Below are 20,850 nucleotides of genomic sequence, written 5' to 3' on the forward strand. Positions count from 1 at the left end.
CCCTGTACCCATTAAGTGGTCAGGCCCTAGTCCCTTTCTCCGAGTCACTGGCAATCACTCATCTTTCTGTCTCTATGGATTTGCTTGTTCTGGATCTTTCCCAGTAAAAGTTTGCTGGAGGAATGAATTGGGTAGAGGTTACAGGAGTACTGACTGGATGGAGGAGGAGATGAAGGTGCCCAAGAGTGTGAACAGGATGCCTGGATGGATGGTGGGGTGCGGTCTGGGTCCCCATGCAGGAGGGGACCTTCCCCTCTCAGCCTGTTTTCTCCTGGAATAGGAGGATCCCAGGGAAGGAGTGAGGTAGGGGAAGGGTCTGAATGCCAGTGCTCTGGGGACAGAACCCAGGATCTAGAATCAGACAGGCCTGGCTCTGGATCCCAGCTTTGTCCCTGAATCACCATGGGACATTAGGCTCTTATGAGCCTCAGTTTCCTCATCTGCAAAATGGGCATAGTGACAGTGCTCACCTCATGAAGTTGTGCAGATTCTAGGGGTGTGTAAGTGCTCAGATCAGTGCTTGGCACACATGCTTCAAAGTGCTGGGTACACAAAGGCACTGTCATCAATGCCACCTGTCACCAACAATACCGATGGTCCATTCCCCCCTCCCACCCCCAGGTCCTCTCCTGTCAAAATGCCCATCCTGAAGAGCCTAGGGGTGGCAGACTCTAAGGTGCCCCGGGCAGGCACACTGCCTCTGAGGTCCTCTCGGAACCCCTTTGAGGAAGTCTCAGGACTGGAGGAAGAGGAGGCTGGGGAGCTGGGGGCCCTGCCCAATGGAACGTCATGTCGCCGCCGAGCCACCCTGGAGAAGCTGGCAGGCCTGTCCCCCTTCCGGCTGGGCAAAACCCCTGGCCGGCGGGTGGGCAGCCCCGGGGATGGGCAGCCTCGCTCTTTCCTGGGCCGGGTGCTGTCACCAGGGATTCGCAGGAGCTCAGCAGATTTCGGCCTCCTGGCCAGGCTTCAGGGGATCCGAGCCCAGGGCGACGAGGAGGCGGCTGGAGAGGCTGCACGGAGACTGGCCTTCCTGAGACTGGGGCGTGGGCCCAAGCCCCGGCGGGCATCACTGGCTGAGAGGGTGGTGCCCGCAGGTGAGGCGGCTCCCGAACCCCCGCCCAAGGTCCCAGAGCCCCCAAAGGTGAAAGAGCCCTTGTCAGGTGAGTTGGGAGCCCTGGCCCAGACCTGGGAGAATCACGGTGTCTCTACCTGTGACCTCATTTCCATTCACGTCTCCAATTTCCATCCGCCCACCTCCATGGACAGGGCCAGCCGGTCCCTCCTGCAGTCCTAATCTCCATCATCAAGCTCCAGCTTCAGCCCCATCTCCACTCCCAGCCCCAATCTGTCCTGCTCACTACCTGCCGCCTTCAACCTTGCCCCATTGTCCAAAGACAATCGAATCACCAACTCTGGTCTTATCTCCTCCAACCTCCTCCCTGTCTCCAGTTTCAATCGTCTTTCACTTACTCCCCTCAAATTCAGCCTCAATCCCATCTCCTTTCAAAGTATCCATATTTGACCTTGACCTTAAACCCCTCCCTAACCTCCACAGTCCACCCCATTCTCATCCTTAGCCCTAATTCTGGCCCCAAACTCCAACCTCCACCTCAACCTCCTCCTTCATCATCAACCTCTTCTCTTCTTCCATCCCACTCTGAACCCCAACCCTAACTCCACCCCAATCCTAAACCCCCAGCCCCAGCCTCCACCTTCAACTTCATCCCTACTTCCACTTGTGCATCTTCAAGCTCACCCCCATGCCTGATGTCTCCCTCCATCTCCCAGCTGCATCCCCCCAAACCCACCACCACCTGGGTTAGTTTCCTGTTAGTACACAAACTGGCTGACTTAAGACAGCAGACGTTTATTCTCTTGCAGTTGAACAGGTCTGAAATCAAGGTGTTGGCAGGGCCACACTCACTCGGAGACCTGCCTTGCCTCTGCCAACTTCTGGCACTTCGCTGGGCATTTCTAGCTTTGTAGCTGCATCCCTCCCACCTTCCATCTGCCTGTGGCCTTCTCTACCTTCACATCATCTTCTCCTCTGTGCCTGTCGGTCTTGGTGTCCAAATTTCCCTTCTTACAAAGACAACAGTCACACTGGATCAGGGCCCACCCTGTGATCCAATTTTAACTTGATGACCTCTGCAAATGACTTATTTCCAAATAAGATCCCATTCTGAGATATTAAGGGTTAGGGCTTCACATATCTTTTTTTTTTTGAGGTGGGGGGGAACAAACACAATTCAACTCATAACGCCACTCTAGCTGTATCCTCAACCCCAGCTGTACCCCAAACCCCAATGTTTTCCTCAGTGCCTTTCTGGTTTCCAGTCACCCTTATTCCAACCCCATCATCCGTCTCCACCCTGAGACATATCCACATGCTTATTCTCAACCCATCCCTTTTTCCAAATGCCATCTTTAACCTGATAGCTATGCCCAACATCATGACAACTGCCAAGAGGTCCAGTCCCGTGCCATGGCCCGTTGCTTTCCTCTCATCCCATTCTCAGTCCCATCCCTGTGTACAACTCTTTCCTCTCTTCCATCTCACTCCCAACCCCCAACCCCAGGTCTGTCTCAGTGTCCCCCTTCAACCCCACTCACCTCCCCAACTTCCCAGCCCTCATTTTCAACCTTAACCCAAACTCAACCTCTCAGTCCCAATCCTAATCCCCCACTTCCAACCTCCAACTTCAGCACTCCACATTCCTAACCCCAGCTCATCTCCAGACTTCTTCAAACTCACCTCCTTCTTTCCATCCTCAGCTTTCACCTAAACTCATCTCCAACCCCATCCTTACCCCAAAGCCCAGATGTCATCCTCAATTCCTTTCCGACCTCCCTCTTCAGATTTCAGCACCAACCTCGCTCTCATCCTAAACTCCTGCATCCCAACCCCCGCCTTCACCCCGCCTTCACCCCATCCTCATCTCCAGCCCCAACCCTGACACTCCATCCCAACCCCAACCCTGTTCCAATCCCCACCTTCATTCAAGCCCTGTCTCTATTCCCCGACCCCCACCCCTGGCCTCCCGCCACGGACAGCCCTTGCTGCCCCAGCACCAGAGTCCCCTTTCTTCATCCTCTGATGCCTTCCACATCCTGCATCAGAAGCTATTTCAGCCTGGCGCCCTAGGGACTGGGAGGGCACTGCAGGGAGGTGCAAAGCGGGTGAGTGGAGCCCCCGCCTTCTGGAAACGGATGGGCAGAAATAGCACTGGCCAGGAAATAGTTTCTCTGCCAGGGAGGAAGGGGAGTGGGGGGAGGTGTTGGGGGTAACCCTGGGCCACTGGGACCCTGCTTCTGCCTACACTCAGAGGCCTTGCAAGCCCTCAGAGGACTCCCCTCTCCTGGGGGAGTGTGAAATCACCAGAGAGGCAGATCACCCCCACAGTTGTCTGCATCCCAAAAGCCCCACCTCTGGTCCTCGCATCCTCCTCCCACCTCCAAGCCCACATCTCTCCCCTCACCTGGATCTGACTGTCCTCCCTCAGCCTCTCCACTTTCTCTGATGCCTTTTTTTAAAATCTTGATGCACTTTTTCTATCCTATCCGCCCTCAACTCCCCTGACCCCTCCTCATATCCTAACCCACCCCCTGATACTCTCTTCGGAGCCCTGACCCCTTACCGCAAGCCCTAATCCTTTCCTTCTTCCTCAAACCCTACCCCCATCTTCCTCTGACTCCCCCATCTTATCCTCTTCCTAATTAGATACCCTCTAGTCTTTTGACCTCCTTCTCATGTCCAGGCTCCCTCTCCCATCACCAAACCCCCTCTTGCCTCCCCAACCCTCTCCTGTCTCCTCCTTTTCCTGACTCTCTCTCTCTCCCCTTCCTTCATCCCCTCTCCCCCATCCTCCCCTCCCCAAGTCCTGACCCCTCTCCTCATTCTCTCCATTCTCTTCACCTTCCTCCCTTGACCTCCTCCTCCACCTCTGCCCCCATCCCCTCACCACCCCTAACCTTCTCCCCCTCGCCTCCCACCCTTTCCCATTTTCGCCCCCTTCCGCCCCGTTTTCCAGCCCCTGATCGCCCGCTTTGCGCCCACAGTGTTGGAGATCCTGAGTTTGATCCAGCAGCGTGAGCTCGCGCGGGCCGACGAGCACATCTTGGAGCTAGAGGCCGAAGAGCTGGCGTCGTCGGGGGGCGGCGCGCCCGGGCCGCCCAAGGCCGAGAGCGCGGGCGGCGGCCGCCGGGCGCGGGACGTGGCTCTGCTCTACGAGGCCCTGCAGCGCGAGATGTGGGCGCTGGTGCGCGAGACGCTAGCGGGCCCCGGGCTGGGCGCGGGCGCTGGGGCCGGCGCCGTGGCGCAGCTGGGCCAGGTGTTGGTGCAGGAGGAGGCGGCCGACGGGCGCCGGGGACCCGAGGCTGCCCGCAAGCTGCGCGCCCGCTGGGCCGAGGCGGTGGCGCGCGCGGCCCGGGAGCGCTTAGAGGCGGCGGCGCCCGGGGCGCCCGGGGGCCTGGCCGGGCAGCTGGAGGCGCTGCGGGGACGGCTGCTGGAGGACATGGGCGTCGTGCGGGGCCGCCTGGCGCCTTCCTACCCAGCCGGCCTGGGCGCCTTCGGCATCTACCTGCGCGGCTACCACGGAGCGCTGGCCGAGTGGATCGGGGCCGCCGCCCGCCGGAGGCTGCCGCTGGCCGACCGCTACGCGCTGCTGCACTGGCACAATCAGGTGTACCCCAGGTGAGCTGGGGACCAGCGATCAGCTGCCCCGAAGCCGCGTAGAACACCCCTCCCTCCACCCCGTCCCAGTCCCAGCCTTTTCAGATCCTAAAGACCCTGGACTTTCAATCCTAGAACTTCAACATCTTTGACCCTTCCAGACTCGGCACTGGTGACATTTACAGTCCGAGAATGTTATGGCTCAGCACGTTTCCTACGCTAGAATTCAGCAACAGGAAGCCTTCTGATCCTAGAACCTTAGTACCAGCCAGGAACCTTAGAGTCCTCAACACTTGCACTCTTAGAATTTTAGCACTGCCCACCCTTCTAATCCGAGAATCTTAGCACCAGTGACCCTTGTCCTCCTGAAATCTTGGCACTGTTGACCCTTAGAATTCTAGAACCCATACAGCTCTCTAGCTCACTAGCACCGATCACTCTTCCAATCTTAGAACTTTAGAATTGATGACATTTTCAATTCTAAAACCTTGGCACTGATGAGCCTTTGAGTCCTATACCTTAGTTTTTTGGGGGTTTTTTTTTGGTCTGGCATATAAGGCTTGTGGGATCTTAAATCCCTGACCAGGGACTGAACCTGCCCTCATCTGTAAAAGCTCAAGAGTCCTAACCACTAGACCACTAGGAAATTCCCCATCCCCTCTTTGGATCCTAGAACTTTGACACTGTTGATCCTTCACAGTTTTAGCCCCTTGAATTCTATAATCTTAGCATCTAGAACCTGAGTACCATTGACACTTCCAGTCCTAGAATTTTATAACGATCGAGCCTTTGGACCTTAAATCATTCCATTCTTGTGGCCAGAGGATGGAATACCATGATTAGCAATAACTGGGTCACTACGGGCTCCAGGGAAAAGGGATCAGCCACACCCAAACCACACACTGGAAGGAGAGGGAGTGGGTGGTTCCTCATCAAAATCAGGGTGCTGACACAAGAATAGTAAGGCAAGTTACCCCCAACCCACATCCCATTTGGGAATATCTGTTCATGCCGACCGTCAGAGGGGAGGCAGAATAGGGAGCCTGGGATGTCAAGATGTTAAGTCTGACTTGCAGGGAGATGGGGCTTCTGGCTGAGGGGATCCCATGAGCCAAAGGCTGCTGTGTGTGGGGGTGGTGGGGAAGTGTGGGGAGAGTGATGGCATAGCACAGGCTGGGGCATGCAGAAGGGCAGAAGCCAGGAGTGAGGGCTGACGGGGGTGGCCTACCAGGCAAAGCGAGGCCGTGGGGACTAGGGGCGGGGCCGTAGGGACTATGGGTGGAAGTGGAAGGGAGCTTCTGTCCTGTGAACCTCTGGTGGGTGAGACCTTGCGTGCCAGATTGTCACGTCTGGACTTGATCCCTCCAAGTCTTGCCCGGACACCATCCATCAGGGAGCTGACTCAGAGAGCTGGAGCCAAGGGAGCAACAATTCCAGAGACTTCCTTTGAGGGATGAGCAAAGCTGGCCCCAAGGGAGGAAGGGAGTGGCTCAGGTCACAAACACAGAGTGTGAAGGGATGGGTGTGGGGAGGGGTTCAGTTGTGCAGCCCCAGCTCTCACAGACCCCCTGTCTCTTTCCCCCACCCCTAGAGAGGTCCTAGGTCTGGTGGACATGGTTGCCCTGGAGAATGGGGAGCTGGGGCCCCTTCTGTCACCCGGCACCCTTCGTGGCTTGGAAGATGAATGTGTCACAGACGTGAAGGTACCCAGAACTTGGCATTGGTCATCAGGGAGAGGGAGGCACTCTGCAGAGAGAGAGGGGTTACACTAGGCTTGGGGGGCCTCTTCCCTCCCCCTTTCCCTATTTCCATCTCCCTTTTCCCTTTATGGACTTCTGAGTTCTGTCCAAAAGACAGAAATGTAAGCCTGTACTGATCAATTCTGTCTCATGTTCAGTGTATCTCAAGCACCCAGCCGGGCATAGGGACACTCGGTAAAGGTTCAATATATTCGGACACTTCAAATCTTACAGCAAGACAGAGTCAGTCACAGGACCTCAGCTCACAGACCCAAGGACTCATAGAAAGAGGGCATCAAAACATCTCTGCATATAAACAGGACTGATAGTAAATAAACATGCTTAATAACTGGCCGGGCATAGTTACCACTAAGCATAATGGCCCTGCTGTAAACACTCATCCCAGCCACGGCTGTGTCTAAAAGCCAGTCCTGCCTCAGCCACAGAAATCAGAATCTTTGCAACTCTAATTCTAGTTGCAATTCTGATTCTGATTAGTTCTATTCTAAACTTGAAGCTTTGAAGTTTAGACTTGAACAAGTCTAGATTCTCAGACTCACTGAACTGAAGACAGCACAGGACTAGAGAATCAGAGATGTGTAAACCTGAGAACCTCAGATTCTTGGAATTCTTAACTCACAGAATTTGGAAACCCTGAGTGAACTGTTTTGCAGAACCTGAGAGGAGAGTCTTAGAATCATCAGATAATGAGAGAATAAACCCTCAAGCCCTCTGGCTATTAGATGGAGATGCCTTAAAACCACAGACTCTTAATATCAGGCGCCAAATTGTAGGCTTAGGAATGGAAAGGGCTGGGGCAGTTTTCTGGGCCAGCCCCTCTCTCCGGTGTTACCTTGATGAGCTCACAGGTAGACTCCAGACCTGCTGGGGCCTAAGGTATGGGGATGGGATCGTGGTGGGAGAGGCTCCAGGGGTTCTGACTCTTGCCTCCACCCTCCTCCAGGCTCAGACACGGGCAGCCCTGCTTCGAGTGCTGCAGGAGGATGGGGAGCACTGGGGGAGCACAGAGGACTGGTCCAGCAACCTGGCCCAGGACGTGTGTGAGGTACGGGGTGGGGAAGAGGAGGGAGAATCAGCCGGGGTGGGAAACTGGGACCTGGCTCCCTCCTCACCCCCTTCTCACCCCCCTGGACCATGCAGCTGCTGGAAGAGCACACAGAGCGAGCGCCCCGCATCAGCCAGGAGTTTGGGGAGCGGATGGCCCACTGCTGCCTAGGAGGGCTGGCAGAGTTTCTGCAGAGGTACAGAGGACTGGGGGTGGGGGGTGGGCATCTGGACCCGGGATCCAACAGAGAGAGGACAGATGAAAGCGAATCAAGTCAAGATGGGCAGGGGCACCTCTATAGGGATCACAGGTTTTGCAGAGCTGACTGCCCAGCTAGGGACCCTTATCCTGTGGTGCTCCATCTGTCTGCCATTTCTGCTTTCTCCTCCCACCAGCTTCCAGCAGCGCGTGGAGCGATTCCATGAGAACCCAGGAGTCCACGAGCTGCCCCCCGACACCTACATCAGCAGGACCATCTCCCTGGTCAACTGCGGCCCCCCTCTGAGGTGAGAGCATCCACAGGGTATGGGGGAGACGCCAGTCCAGGGTGACAAGCTCAACTGGGGTGCCTGGATCCTGGGTGGGGACTGCACACCTGGCCCCGAGAGGCATATACAGGGGACCTGAGAATCCTAAAACCTGGGAGTCCTAGAAAGAACCACAGCATCACTAGATTATAGAGTAATGAAAACCTGGGGGTGTTGGAATTATAGGAACCTAGAAGCCAGACTCTAGGAATTACATTTTTTTTAATGTTTTTATCTTACTTGTATAGTTGATTTACAATGTTGTGTTAATTTCTGCTGCACAGCAAAGTGATTCAGTTATATTACTTCCCTTTTTATTGACTTACTTGTAACTGAATTTTTAAAATTGGGAATGCATTCAAGATACAATAGGGCAAACAATGAAAAGCTTCCCTCCGTTACTCCTCTGGTCCAGTTTATTACTAACGTCTCCCATATCTTTGCAGGGGTATTTGATACATTTACCAGTAAATATGTGTAAATAAGTGTATATATGCAGAGGCACACTTCATGCATATGCATAGATATGCATGCATATGCATATTTCATACCTACACAAGTAAATATATTACTATGTGCATACACATTATTCCTTCCCTTAAAAAAGAAAAAAAAAGAAATACAGGGACATTCCTGGCAGTTAAGACTCTGCGTTTCCACTGCAGGGGACAAAGTTTCGATCCCTAGTGGAGAACTAAGATCCCACATGCACATGCCTTGCATCATAGCCAAAAAAGGGGTGGGGGATGACTCCCCCAAAATACAAATAGTAGGATATTGAACACACTTTGTCCTTTCTGCTTTTGCACCTTGGTGGTCTTTCTGTGAGCACCTGAGGAGTTCCCACTTTCCTCCTTCATATCTGAACTGTTGTCCACTGTCTGGATCTACCATCATTCATTTAATCTGTCCGCAGTGGGTGGACAGTGGCCTCCACTCTTTTGTAGAGAAAAACCTGGCACAAGTGTGGGGACTCAGGGATATGCTCTCAGAAGGGGGTCTTCTGGAATTTGGGCAGAAAGTGCCAAGTGCCCTCCAAACCAGGTTATTCTCCTTTCAGTGATGGAGATGGTCATCAATTGTTAAAATGACAGAAAATGAGAAAGGTAGAATTTTAGAATTATAGTCCTTTAGAATCACAGACTTTTAGGATGGAGGTCTCCCCACTCTCACCCAGAAAGCACCAAAAGAAACAGACCCAGAGAGACCACTTCCTCCCCACTACATCCCCCTAGACTCCTAGACAGTCCACAGAGCCCCCCAAATCCCCAACCCTCCAGACATCCCCTGATATTTCTCACCCCAGGCCCTCCCCAGAGCCCCTGACTTCCGCCAGCTCCCCCTCTGACCCGTCACCCCTGTGCCCCACAAAATAGGGTCCGTCTAAGGGGAGACAGGTCCAGACAGTTGGGTTGAGATGTTGGGGTCCACGACATTTGGTTCCATGGATCCCCGCAGGGCTCTGGCGGAGCGCCTGGCCCGAGTGGGGCCTCCTGAGAGTGAGCCGGCCAGGGAAGCGGCAGCCAGCGCTCTGGACCGCGTGATCCGACTCTGCCACCGCGTCCTGACTGACCTGCTGTTCCAGGAGCTGCAGGTGAGAGGCGGTGGGCTGGCGTGGGGCCAGGGCAAGGGGTTGACCCCACCTCATCATCCTGCAGCTCCTTTCGGCCCATGACTCAGTGTTCGGGAAGCAGAGGGGGTGGGTGGGGTAACGGCTATATCTGGGTGGTTTAGGGGGGTGGGGGGTGCAGGAAGGAAGAGGCAGGAGGACATGGTCAGGGGGAGGATAGCCATCAGTGGGAAGGGGCCTTGGAGACTGGGTGGAGCTCCTCCTCACTGAGGTCCCCCCAAATCCCTGCCCAGCCTCTCCTAGTCCCAAGAGCCCCATTTACTCGTCTCTGGGCTCCTGCACATGCACAGAGGGAATGAGGTTCAGAGACAGGAGTGGGGGGCCGGTGGGAACACCGGGCAACAGAAGTGAGAGTTGTGCGTGTCCCTGGTTGTAATTTGTGCTCTGTCCACGTTGTGTATCAGGTTGTGTCCCACCTCTGCTTAGAACCCTCCACGGCTCCCTGCTCACTCTGGGCAAAAGCCAAGGTCCTCGCTGTGGCCCCCCAACGGCCTGGATGGTCTACCCTTTCCCTCTCTGACCTCATCTCCTCCCGCTTCCCTCCTTGCTTATTCCACTCCAGCCACATCCACCCGCCAGCCGCTCCTTCATGTGTCAGACACATTCCAACTTCAGAACCTTTGCACCTGCCTGGACTTTTCTTTCCTCAATAGGCCCAGAGCTCCTTCTCTCACCTCTTTCACGTTTTGACTCAAATGTCACCTTCTCAGAAGGACCTCCTCTGACTCTCCTATTTAAAATAGAAACCCCCTGAGACTCCCACACCCCTCTCCCCTCCAGGCTCTGTTTGTCTCCAAAGCACTTATCACTACCTGCCATGCTATATCCTTTGTTTTTTTTTTTCTTTCCAATCTGTCTCCTCCTATTGGAATGTTAGCTTCTCAAGGGCAAGGATTTGTTGGAATGTTTCTAAAATAACTTTCTTGTAATGGAAAATTTCAAACGTACACAAAAGTCGGCAGAATGACCTCCCGTGGACCAGCTCCAGCAAGCATCAGCTCCACCTCTCCCCCCACCTCTCCTGCCCACTGGATTCTGTTAAAGCACATCCTTGACATCCTGTCTTCATCCATCAGCACTTCAACCTGTATCTGCAAAAAGATAAGGAATCCGGCCTTTTTAAACAAACACAATTCACTGCCACTCTCATACCTAACAAATGGAACAATCAGTCCTTAATATCATCACATATCAGGTCAGAATTCAGATTCCTCCCAATGGCTTATGATGATCACGCGCTTGGAGTTTTGTTTATCTCATTTTGCGCTGTGTCCCCAAGAGTTCCCCGATGTATTCCCAGTGATCCACGCAGGGCTGGGCCATGCAGGAAAGGTTAGAGAATGTTTGTTGAATGACTGAATGGACAAGTATGGGAATGAAAGTAAGCGAGTGTGGTGGGGGAATTAGGTACAGTCTTTATTCCACGTCTGGTGGTACCACTTCCAGGTAGGGGGTCTTGGGCAAATGGCTTTCCCCTTGGGGTCTCTGTCTGCTCATCTGGAAAATGGGCACAGCCTTCTCAGATGGCTGTGAGGAAGCAATGGGCTTGCGGCCATAAAGTGTTTAGCTCAAGTCCTGGCTCTCAGGTACTGATCATTGTGATCTTCATAAATGTGCAGAGTTCATAGCAACAGCAACACTTCCTGAGTCAAGTCCTGTACTAAAAGCGTTGGCTCGTTTGATTCACACCTGCTTTCTAACAAAAGCCCACAGGCCTCATTTCTGGAGGATCAGAAAACTGGGCTACTGTGGGATGAGAGAGCAGGAATGGGGTGCAGGGCTGAATGGGATAGGATACTGCTTCGGGCCCCCATGGACACCAACCTCAAAGGTGTCTGGGGCCTCCCGTTCCCAGTGTCCACCCAACAGCAGCATCTCCCTCCCCTCACTCCTCCCAGCCTCCATCTCAGGGACAGACCCACTCCCCACCCCACCTCTGGGATCTAGATGCCTCCCGCCCCTCCCCCAACAGGTGACCACCTACTACATCCTATGCATCTACTACCTGTATTGTCCTTGCCTCCTCCTCATCCCTTCCCCCTTCTTCCAGACCCCTCATTTCTGCCTCAGTCTTGCCCCCTCCCAGCCATCTCGGTGAAGCACAAAGCTGATCCGCTCCCTCTCCTGCTCAGAACCTTCCACGGGTCCCCAGTACCCTCAGGAGAAATCTGGAGACCCTCATGCAGCCCAGGAGGCTTGTGTGCTCTGCTCCATTCACCTGACCAGCCCCATCTGTCCACTGGGCAGTCATCCACGACCTTCCCCCTCCTTGCTAACCCTAACTCCTTCCCTGCTTAGATTGGCCCTTAGCTTGTTTTAACGCTCTGCTGCCTCTTAAGTAATTGTTTTTGAACAAAGGTCTCCCATTTTCACTTTGCATTGGGCCTGTGAATTATCTAGATGCTTTTGCCAGCCACACCGACCTTTCTGGCCCTCTGACCTGCAGGCCCATCTGAAATCTAAATCTTCTTCACACTGGCTTTCCCCTGGATTCAGCCACTCCCTCTCCCACTCCTCACTTGGCTATCAGTGACCATCTTCTGGGCTTCAGGTCTGGGGACCCCTCCTCCAGGAAGCCCTCCTTGACTCTCTGTGCTGACTCAGCCATTCCCCTCTGGATTTCCTAACTCCCTGGGAATGGGTCCGTCTCCCCTTCTGGACTGTGAGCCCCCAGGGAGGCAGGGCTGGACTGTCTCTGGCACTGCTGTGTCCCCAGCACTGTGCAGGAGCAGAGTTTGGGGAACAAATATTGAATTGCTAAGTGAAGAAAGAGGGTGGAAAGGAGGTGAGCCTCGAACCTCTGCCCACTCTGTCCCACCCAGCCGCACTTTAGCAAGGTGATGCGCAGGAAGTGGCTGAGCAGCTCGGAGGCCCTGGATGGCATCGTGGGCACGCTGGGCGCTAAGGCCCTGGCGCTGCGCAGAATGCAGGATGAGCCTTACCAGGTGCGTCTGCTCGGGCGAGGGAGGGGTGCGGGGTAGAACCCGGGCGGCCGTGGAGCGAGGGGCGGAGGGGAGCCAGAGTGCTCCGCTGGGAGAGACCTCTTCTAGGTGGGGAGCAACTCTATCAGGGAGAGATAGGTGGCGCTCAATCTGAGGTCTGCGCGGAGGGTGCCCACGGGTATCGGGGTGTAGCGGGGGAGGGGGTTGCCGGCAGGGTTGGGGCCTCTGGGAGGTGGAACTCCGGAGAAAGCCGAGAGGGATGGGGCATCCTTTGGGGGCCGGTGGGCTCGCGGGCTGATTAGGGAGCAGGACAGGGGTTCCCCATAAGGAGTCAGGAGGACTGCCGAGGGACTGGGGGCGGGGAGGGGTTCCCGTTGGGTACCCAGAATGGGCGCGGGCGGGTGGGAAGCGGGGAGAGAGGGTCATCCGCGGCTCACACCCCCTCGCGGCTTCCCTGGTCCCCAGGCGCTGGTGGCCGAGCTGCACCGGCGGGCGCTCGTCGAGTACGTACGGCCCCTGTTCCGCGGGCGCCTGCGCTGTGGCTCCGCGCGGACCCGCAGCCGCGTGGCCGGGAGGCTCCGGGAGGACGCCGCGCAGCTGGAGAGGCTGTTTCGACGGCTGGTCAGTGCGGTCAGAGGGCGAGGGGCTCCAAAACCAGGAAAACCTTGGCTTCCGGGAATCCGGGGACTCGATAGCGGGGCGGGGTGGGGCTTAGAATGGGACCCTCACTCAACTTGTACCCAACTGTAACACTCTGATCTCTGCCCTCTGCGGGTAAAAAGTCGCTTTCTCCTAGCGAGAGCTCACTCTGGGCTCAAATGAAAAAAATGGTCCCTATGTGTTGCTGTGGTGATTAGATCAGTTAAAGGGGACCTGGAATCCTGAACATTAGCTATTATTACGAGCACAGAGAGTCGCTAAATGCAACAGAAACTCAGAACTTGAGCGCTCCCAAACCCAAACATTTAAAATCAGCAAATCTTATTTGTTCCCAGTTATAATCAGCAAGACCGGAAGGGTCTCACTCAGGCTATCCCGGGAGTTTCTAACCTAGAGTCCTTGGAATTTTCTTGGTAATTTGTGGGGAGATAACTGTAGATTCACATGTGGTTATAAGAGTGCAGAGAGAGATCGCTGGCATTCTTTGTCCAGTTTCCCCCAATGGTAACATTTTGTTCCTGAGCCCCAAATTATCTACAAACAGATTATATTACGGATTTTCCTTCAAATTTCCAAAGGTTCCAGATAATCTCTGACTACAGCCCGCCCTCTGCCTGGTTTTACCGACGAGAAAACCGGCGAGGCCTCGGGAGAGGGTGGTTTCGAGAGGGTAAACGTTGACTGGGGGAGAGGTGTGAGCCCGAGGTCCTCTCTTAACTGCAGGAATCCCAGGCCTCGTGGCTGGACGCCGTGGTGCCCCGTTTGGCCGAAGTTCTCCGCCTGGAAGACACGCCGAGCATCCAGATGGAGGTGGGGGTGCTGGTGCGGGACTACCCGGACATCAGGTGAGGTCCCCACCCCCCACGGCCGCTCTGTCCCTTTCTGCCGGCGCTGCCTCCGGGCCGAGGTCTCCTGCGAGCCCTGGCATATCCGTCCGTTTCCTGCCTCTTGGGCGAGGGAGGGAGGCGGCGAGCGTGTCTGACGGCCGTTTCCTGCTGGAAACCAGGGCATTATTAATAAGATTTCCCTCCTTCTGCCGCCGCCGTCGCTGCCGCCGCCGCCACCAGGGCTCACAAACAAACAAGCAGTCACAGGAAGCCCGGGGCAGGGGGGGGCGCGGGGCCGCCCGGCCGGCAGGAAGGGCCGGCCCATCAGAGGAGCCGCGGGGGACTCGGGGACACGGAGGGGCGCACGGGCGCACACGCAGTGGGATAGTGGCAGGGGCCGTTCAGGTCCTGATGGACTCCTTCCTTTCTCTGTGATCCTCTCTGAGCCTCAGTCTCCTCCTCTGATCCATGGGGACAATAGTTCTCTTTTCATATGATTAGCGGGGGATGATTTACCATCATCTGTGGTGACAGCAGTGATAACACCAGTTCTTGCTTATTGAGTCCTTAGGTCAGACCTAAAACAGCATCGCACACACCCACTCTATAAGTAAGAGTTATTTTAGAATGAAAGCTATTTTAGAAATTCTTTGCAAGTAAAAGGCAAGCTCTGAGAGCTTAGCACCATGGGAGGCAGGTAGAAATTAACTAGCTGACCCCAAATGTCACAGCTAGCCAGCAGCCAAGTTTGGACTTGAACCCAGACAGTAGGCTCTGAAGCTGGTACTCCTGACCACCACACAACACTGCCACTCGCATAACGTGGTGGTGGCAGTAGTCCTACAGCGTTGGCCGGGCAGACAGACATTCTGTATTCAGAGAGACACACCCCACAGGACCCTGGAGTACCGCATCAGCTGGGTTTCGGGTCAGGACTTAGGGCTGAAGGTAAGGACTCTGGAACTGATTCAGGATGGATAGTCCTGGTTGTGAGGTGTGGGACTTGTGTCCTTGGGAAAGCACAGCATCCCAGAGTTGCATGGCAGTAGGGGTCCCAGCATTCCTGCCGGACTGGGGTTTCTGAACTTGAATCTGAACTTGGATATACAGCCCACCAGCTGCATCTCCAAGTTTGAAAGGTCTCCAGCTGGCCTGGGAGGAGGGGTTCTAGAGCTGAGTTCGGGGGGCCACGTTTTGCAGCTCACTTGAGCTGGAAGTTTCTTGAGTTCCATTTTAGATGAGTGTTTGGGAGCTACGGGGATTCTGAATTTGGAATGTGGACAGGTGAAGATGCTGAGCTGGATTGAAGGGGGTGGTAAAGACTCCAGAACCTTGTTTGAAATGAAAGTTCTGGAAATGAATGTTGGGTGCAGGATATTGAATTGAAATATGGTGGTTCTGGAGTTGAGTTTTAGATCCGAGATCTGGAGCTGAGATCAGGTGAAGGGAAGGTTACGATGTGTTGCATTTAGGGGTGAGGATTGTGGAATAGAGTTAGTTTTGAGCAGTTTCTGGTGGGAGTGAGGGTCCCCAAGGTGAATTTGGAGTTCTGGAGGAGAATATTGCTTGATAACAATTCCAGGAATGGGCTAGTGGTGAAGTGAGTGTTCTGAGGTTGAATTTGGACAAGAGTCCAAACAGCAGTGGTGGAGAATATTCTAGACCGGGTATTGGAGTGAGGTGAGGGTTAGGATAGGGATGGGAGTGAGCACTTCCAGGCTAGATCTGAGTGATGATGTGGAGCCGTGTGATATGAAAGTGAAGATGAAGTTAAGGGTTGCTACTGAGTCCAGAGCTGAAACAGGCGTGAGAGCAGCAGAATGGTCATTCAGGAGTGGTCTGAGCTCAGCTAGGGGTGAAGATAGAAGGTTATTTTAATCAAGAGCTGAGATGGGATGAAGAGGAAGATTCTTGTGCTGGTTTTGGAGGTGAGGGTTCTGGAACCCATTGTGAGTAGGGGGATTTGGAACTGGTTGGGAGGGAAGTTCTGCAGGGGGGCTGGTGGGATCTAGGGGAGCTGGTGGGAAGGGCATGATCTAGGGGGGTTGGTGGGGAGGGAGGATCTAGGGGGAACTGATATGGAGGAGGGATCTGGAGAGAGCAAAGGGGCTCCAGAACTAAGACAAGTTCTGGAAAAGACGGCTGGGGGGGTGGGTGTCCCAGGTGGGCTGGGAGTGTATCTGGAGGCCCCCATGCACCTGTCCCCTCCTCCACCCCCAGGCAGAAGCACGTGGCAACACTTCTTGACATCCGTGGTCTGCGCCACACAGCCGCCCGCCAGGAGATCCTGGCGGTGACCCGGGACCTGGAACTCTGCGAGGTGGCAGCCCTGTCCCCCCCTCGGGACCGTGCCTTCTTTGCAGACATCCCTGTGCCCCGGCCGCCTATCTGCCTCAGCCTCCCCCTCTTCCTGGGCCGCCTCCCCCTCTCCCGGCTGGCCTGCCTGCCCTGGCCTCGGCCTCCGGCTCCGTCTCCATTACGGCGGCCCCAGGCCCGACGCTGAGACTCTCCCAACCCCACCTCAGTGCCCCCATCTTTGCTGCTGACAGACCATCCCCCCCCCCCCGACTCGACTCCCAGCCTGGCACCGCAGACCCTTGGGCTGGCAAGAACCTTAGCGGTCTTCTCCCCTACCCCCAAACTCTCTGTTTCTAGGAGAAATGGGCTAGAAGGAGCAAGGACTTTCCCAAGGCCATGAAGCCCGTTCCCAGCACCACCTCCCCAGCCCAGCGTGGGGTGGGTGGCGTTTTGGAAGGCTGTACACAAATATCCCAGGCCCTTCCCCTTTCCCCTCACCTCAAGGTCTGGCCTCAATCCAATGTATTAAGGAACGTACGATACTTAGAATAAAGAGGTTTCTATTTAACACAAGGAAGGGCTGAGTCCCCAGTGTGTGGGGGGAGGAAGGACCCAGGGCAGGGCCCAGGGCCAAGGGCTTCTCACACACCCAAGGCCGGGCTAGGGTCCAACTCCTGGGCAGAAGAGTGGAGGCCGCGGGAGGCCCTGCAGGACAGGAGCAGCCATGCCGCCCCATTTACACCAAGCCCCCGAGGCTGCGTGACTCTACGGCAGGCCCTCGGCCTCTCTGGGCCAGCGACCTTCATTTTGTCCATCCCCAAGTGCCTTCTCTCCTGGGCCCAGTGGTTCCACCTTGGCACACCCCCCTCCCCCATCCTTAGGCGGGAAGCGGTATCAAGAGAGGAAGGAGGTTGGGGGCAGGGCTGGCGGCATCCAGGGCGCCCTCCTGGGTTGACGCAGGAAAATCTCAGGGTGGGAAAAATTCCAGCCTCTCACCCCCAGCCCTGCCGCCGGATCCTAGTCCCCACGGAGACCTTGAGGTCACCTCCTTGCTGACCCCTGCCCCTCCGGCCCAGTTGGACAGGCTATGATGGATGCTTCCTGGCATGGCTTTTTTTTTTTTTCTTTCTGCAAAGTTGGAAGGAGGAGGCAGCCAGGGGTCAGAGTGGAGGCTGGGGTTGGAACCTCACGCACATTTGAACTCACGTTTGACAGTCTCTTGGAGCCCCAGGGCTGTGTGATGCCAGGCAGGAAGCTGACCCTCTCTGGGCTGTAGTTCCTGTCCCTCTCTGAGGAAATGCTTAACCTCTCTGTGCCGAGGACAAGGTGAGATGTCCAGAGGATATATGCCCCTCACTTCACATCCTAAAGTGATACTTTCAATGTCATGAATTATACAAGTGGGGAGTTGAGGAATGAACCGGCTGTGGTTTGTGGGCATTTAATGAAAGATGTATTCATCTCAGTTTGATAGGATTCTTTTTCAAGATTTTGGTGCCCCACTTAAAAATGGCTGTATTGAAATAGAATTTACACAGCAGAGAATTCATCCATTTAAAGTGCACAGTTCAGTGCAGTCACCTCTGCAGTCAATTTTGGGAACACTTCATCCCCCCTAAAGAAACTCTGCACCCCTTTAACCATCAACCCAACCCCTCTATACCTCTCAGGCTCTGGTGACCACTGGTCTCCTTTTTCTCTCTGGAGGTCTGCCTGTTCTGGAACGTTTTTGTGTAAATGGAATCACAGAATATGGGGTCTTTGTGTGTGTGTATATGTGTGTATGGGTGTTAAGAACACAACGTGAGATCTACCCACTTAACACATTTCTCAGTGCACAATACAGTGGTGTTAACTATTGTCACAATGCTGTACATCAGATCTTTGAACTCTAACTGTATGCTCATTAAACAACTCTCCCTCCCCCTCCCCCATCCCATCTGTTCTCTACTTTGATGAATCTGAATTATTTTAATTTTTATTATTTTCTATTGAAGAGTATCGTTGACTTACAATGTTGTGTTAGTTTCTGCTGCACAGCAAAGTGATTTAGTTACACATATCTATATACATAGTCTTTTCATATTTCCCATTATGGTTTACTATAGGATATTAAATATAGTTCCCTATGCTATATGGTAGGACCTTGTTGTTTCCCTGTTTTGTATGTAGTAATTTGTATCTGCTAACCCCAAACTCCCAGTCTGTTCCTCCCTCACCCCCAGAGTTTGAGTATTCTGAATACCTCATGTAAGTGGAATCATGCAGAATTTGTCCTTTTTTGACTGGCTTATTTCACTTCACATCATGATCGTCACAAATGGAAGGATTTCTTTGTTAAGGCTGAATAATATTCTACTGTATGGCTTTACAACATTTTCTTTATCCACTCATCTGCTGCTGGACATTTGAGTTGTTTCCATATCTTGGCTACTGTGAATAAAGAAGTGACTTTTGGGGGCCTGTTTTCTTTCACTTCGCACAATATTTTCAAGATCCATCATGTTGTAGCATGTGTCAGTACATTATTTCTTTTCATTGTCAGGTAACATTCCACTGTATGGCTATACCAGATTGTATTTATCCATGTATCAGCTGATGGACAGACTTCTCAGGTGGCGCTAGTGGTAAAGAACTCGCCTGCCAACATAGTAGATATAAGAGATTCAGGTTCAATCCCTGGGTCAGGAAGATCCCCTGGAGGAGGGCATGGCAACCCACTCCAATATTCTTGCCTGGAGAATCCCATGGACAGAGGAGCCTGGCGGGCTACAGTCCATGCGGTTGCAAACGGCTGAAGCAACTTAGCATGCATGCATGCAGCTGATGGACATTTAGGCTGTTTCTACTTTTTGGTTGTGAGTATTGTATTCCACTTTTTTTTCTAGATTACAAACATTTTCTTGGTTCCCTGAGAAGTTCTGACCTTACCCTGAGCTTCAGTCCACCCTTTTTTTTTGACCTTGTTGCATGCTTGCAGGATCTCAATTCTCTGACCAGGGATTGAACCCAGGCCACAGCAGTGAAAGCCCAGGAGCCCTAACCATTAGACAACCAGGGAATGCCCTCAGTTTCCACTTTTGTAAAACGGGGGAGGGTCCTAACGGCAGCATTAATTTAGCACCTACGGCATGCCAAGTCCCATGCTCCCGAGGGTTCACTCAACAAACTTGGAGATTTGGAAACAGAGGCCCAGACGAAGGCAGGAGTGCCTCTAAAGGCACCATCCAGGGGCTTCCCTGGTGGTCCAGTGGTGAAGACTGTGTGCTTCCAACGCAGGGGGCATGAGTTCAATTCCTGGTTGGGATACTAAGATCCCATGTGCTGTGTGGTGCGGCCAAAAAATTAATAAAAAAAGTCAAATCACCATCCAAAGAGTGCCAGGGGCAAGACCCCACCTACTCACCCCAGGCTCTCGAGGAGATTTGTGTGCAAGGCATCTGGCTCAGATCCTGACCCAGGGGAAGTACTTGGAAAACACTTAATTGATTGGATTCACACAGAGCTGATTTCTGGACTGTGGGACTGGGGTGGGGTGATAGCTGTTTATTGGGTACCTACCTATGCTGTGTCAGGGGCTCCCTGAATGTATCTAACATGCAGAGCATCTTGGGATTTCCCTGGTGGTCCAGTGGGTAAGACTCCCTGCTCCCAGTGCAGGGGGCCCAGGCTCAATCCCTGTTTGGGGAACTAGATCCCACATGCCGCAACTAAGAGTTCCCATACCACAAATAAGACCCAGGGCAGCCTAAACAAACAAAGACACAAATAAAAAAAAAATATTTTAGAAATGAAGAGTGTCTCATGGCACTGTCCCCCTGGCCCTGGGAGAACGGACTGGTCCTCTCAGGCAGGAAACAGTCTCAGAGGTTAGAACAGTTAGAGGCGGTGGCTGGGATTTAAACCCCAATCAGATAGATTCCATGAGCTCTCGGTCACTGTCTGCCGGCCCTGCTGTGTGCCAGGCCAAGCACGTACCTAACTCACTATACCTGTGCCTCACTGCCTGGGCCTGGGCCAGGGCCAGCCTCCCCATCAGCCCCTGGGAGATGGATGGTGGTATTGTTTCTGGTTCACTGATGAGGTCCCCAAGGCTCTGATGGACACTCTGGTCACACAGCCAGGAAGTGGCTGAGCAGCGCCTTCCTGGGAAGGGGAGAAAGGAGACGACGCCAGCTGGGGAGGGGACTAGCCATACGGGCCACGGCCATATGGGAGAAAGGGAGGCAGGGGGCCTCCAGGGGGCCATGCCCTCCCCTCGGACTGGGCTTGGTTCATCTGGGACCAGGATCATTGGGCTTCGTCAAAACGTGAAATTGTAGCCAGGACCATAAAGGCACCAGGGCAGGAAATTCTGGGAAAGGAGAGGGCCCGGGGTCAGCAGCCACCCCCACCCTGGGGCTTCCCGCACCTGCCCCTCCAGCCCCACCAAGAGTGGGTGGGGACCCTCCTTTTCTGCCCAATGCCTTTCTGATGAGCTGCCCACCCA

At 54.1% G+C, this 20,850-nt stretch overlaps 1 protein-coding gene across 1 annotated transcript; it reads left to right on the forward strand.

The window, feature by feature from the left end:
* Positions 1-637: 637 nt before the first annotated feature.
* EXOC3L2 (exocyst complex component 3 like 2) lies at positions 638-18,817 on the forward strand. The gene is made up of 11 exons (XM_081515764.1): positions 638-1,160; positions 4,060-4,693; positions 6,264-6,375; positions 7,376-7,477; positions 7,573-7,673; positions 7,873-7,983; positions 9,463-9,598; positions 12,457-12,579; positions 13,042-13,197; positions 13,960-14,081; positions 16,284-18,817. Exons 1-11 carry the CDS (start codon positions 638-640, stop codon positions 16,564-16,566), a joined length of 2,403 nt encoding a protein of 800 aa, XP_081371890.1. The 3' UTR covers positions 16,567-18,817.
* The last annotated feature ends 2,033 nt before the right edge of the window (positions 18,818-20,850 follow it).

Source organism: Giraffa tippelskirchi, chromosome 7 (genome assembly GCF_054371585.1).
Source record: "Giraffa tippelskirchi isolate mGirTip1 chromosome 7, T2T-mGirTip1v1.2.pri, whole genome shotgun sequence".
In the NCBI taxonomy this organism is placed as follows: domain Eukaryota; kingdom Metazoa; phylum Chordata; class Mammalia; order Artiodactyla; family Giraffidae; genus Giraffa; species Giraffa tippelskirchi.

Excerpts from the sequence above, each read along its gene's own strand:
- EXOC3L2 (XM_081515764.1), top strand. The coding sequence starts at position 638 with ATGCCCATCCTGAAGAGCCTAGGGGTGGCAGACTCTAAGGTGCCCCGG. Across the intron at positions 9,599-12,456 it reads TGCTGTTCCAGGAGCTGCAG|CCGCACTTTAGCAAGGTGAT; the intron begins GTGAGAGGCGGT and ends TGTCCCACCCAG. Across the intron at positions 13,198-13,959 it reads AGAGGCTGTTTCGACGGCTG|GAATCCCAGGCCTCGTGGCT; the intron begins GTCAGTGCGGTC and ends TCTTAACTGCAG.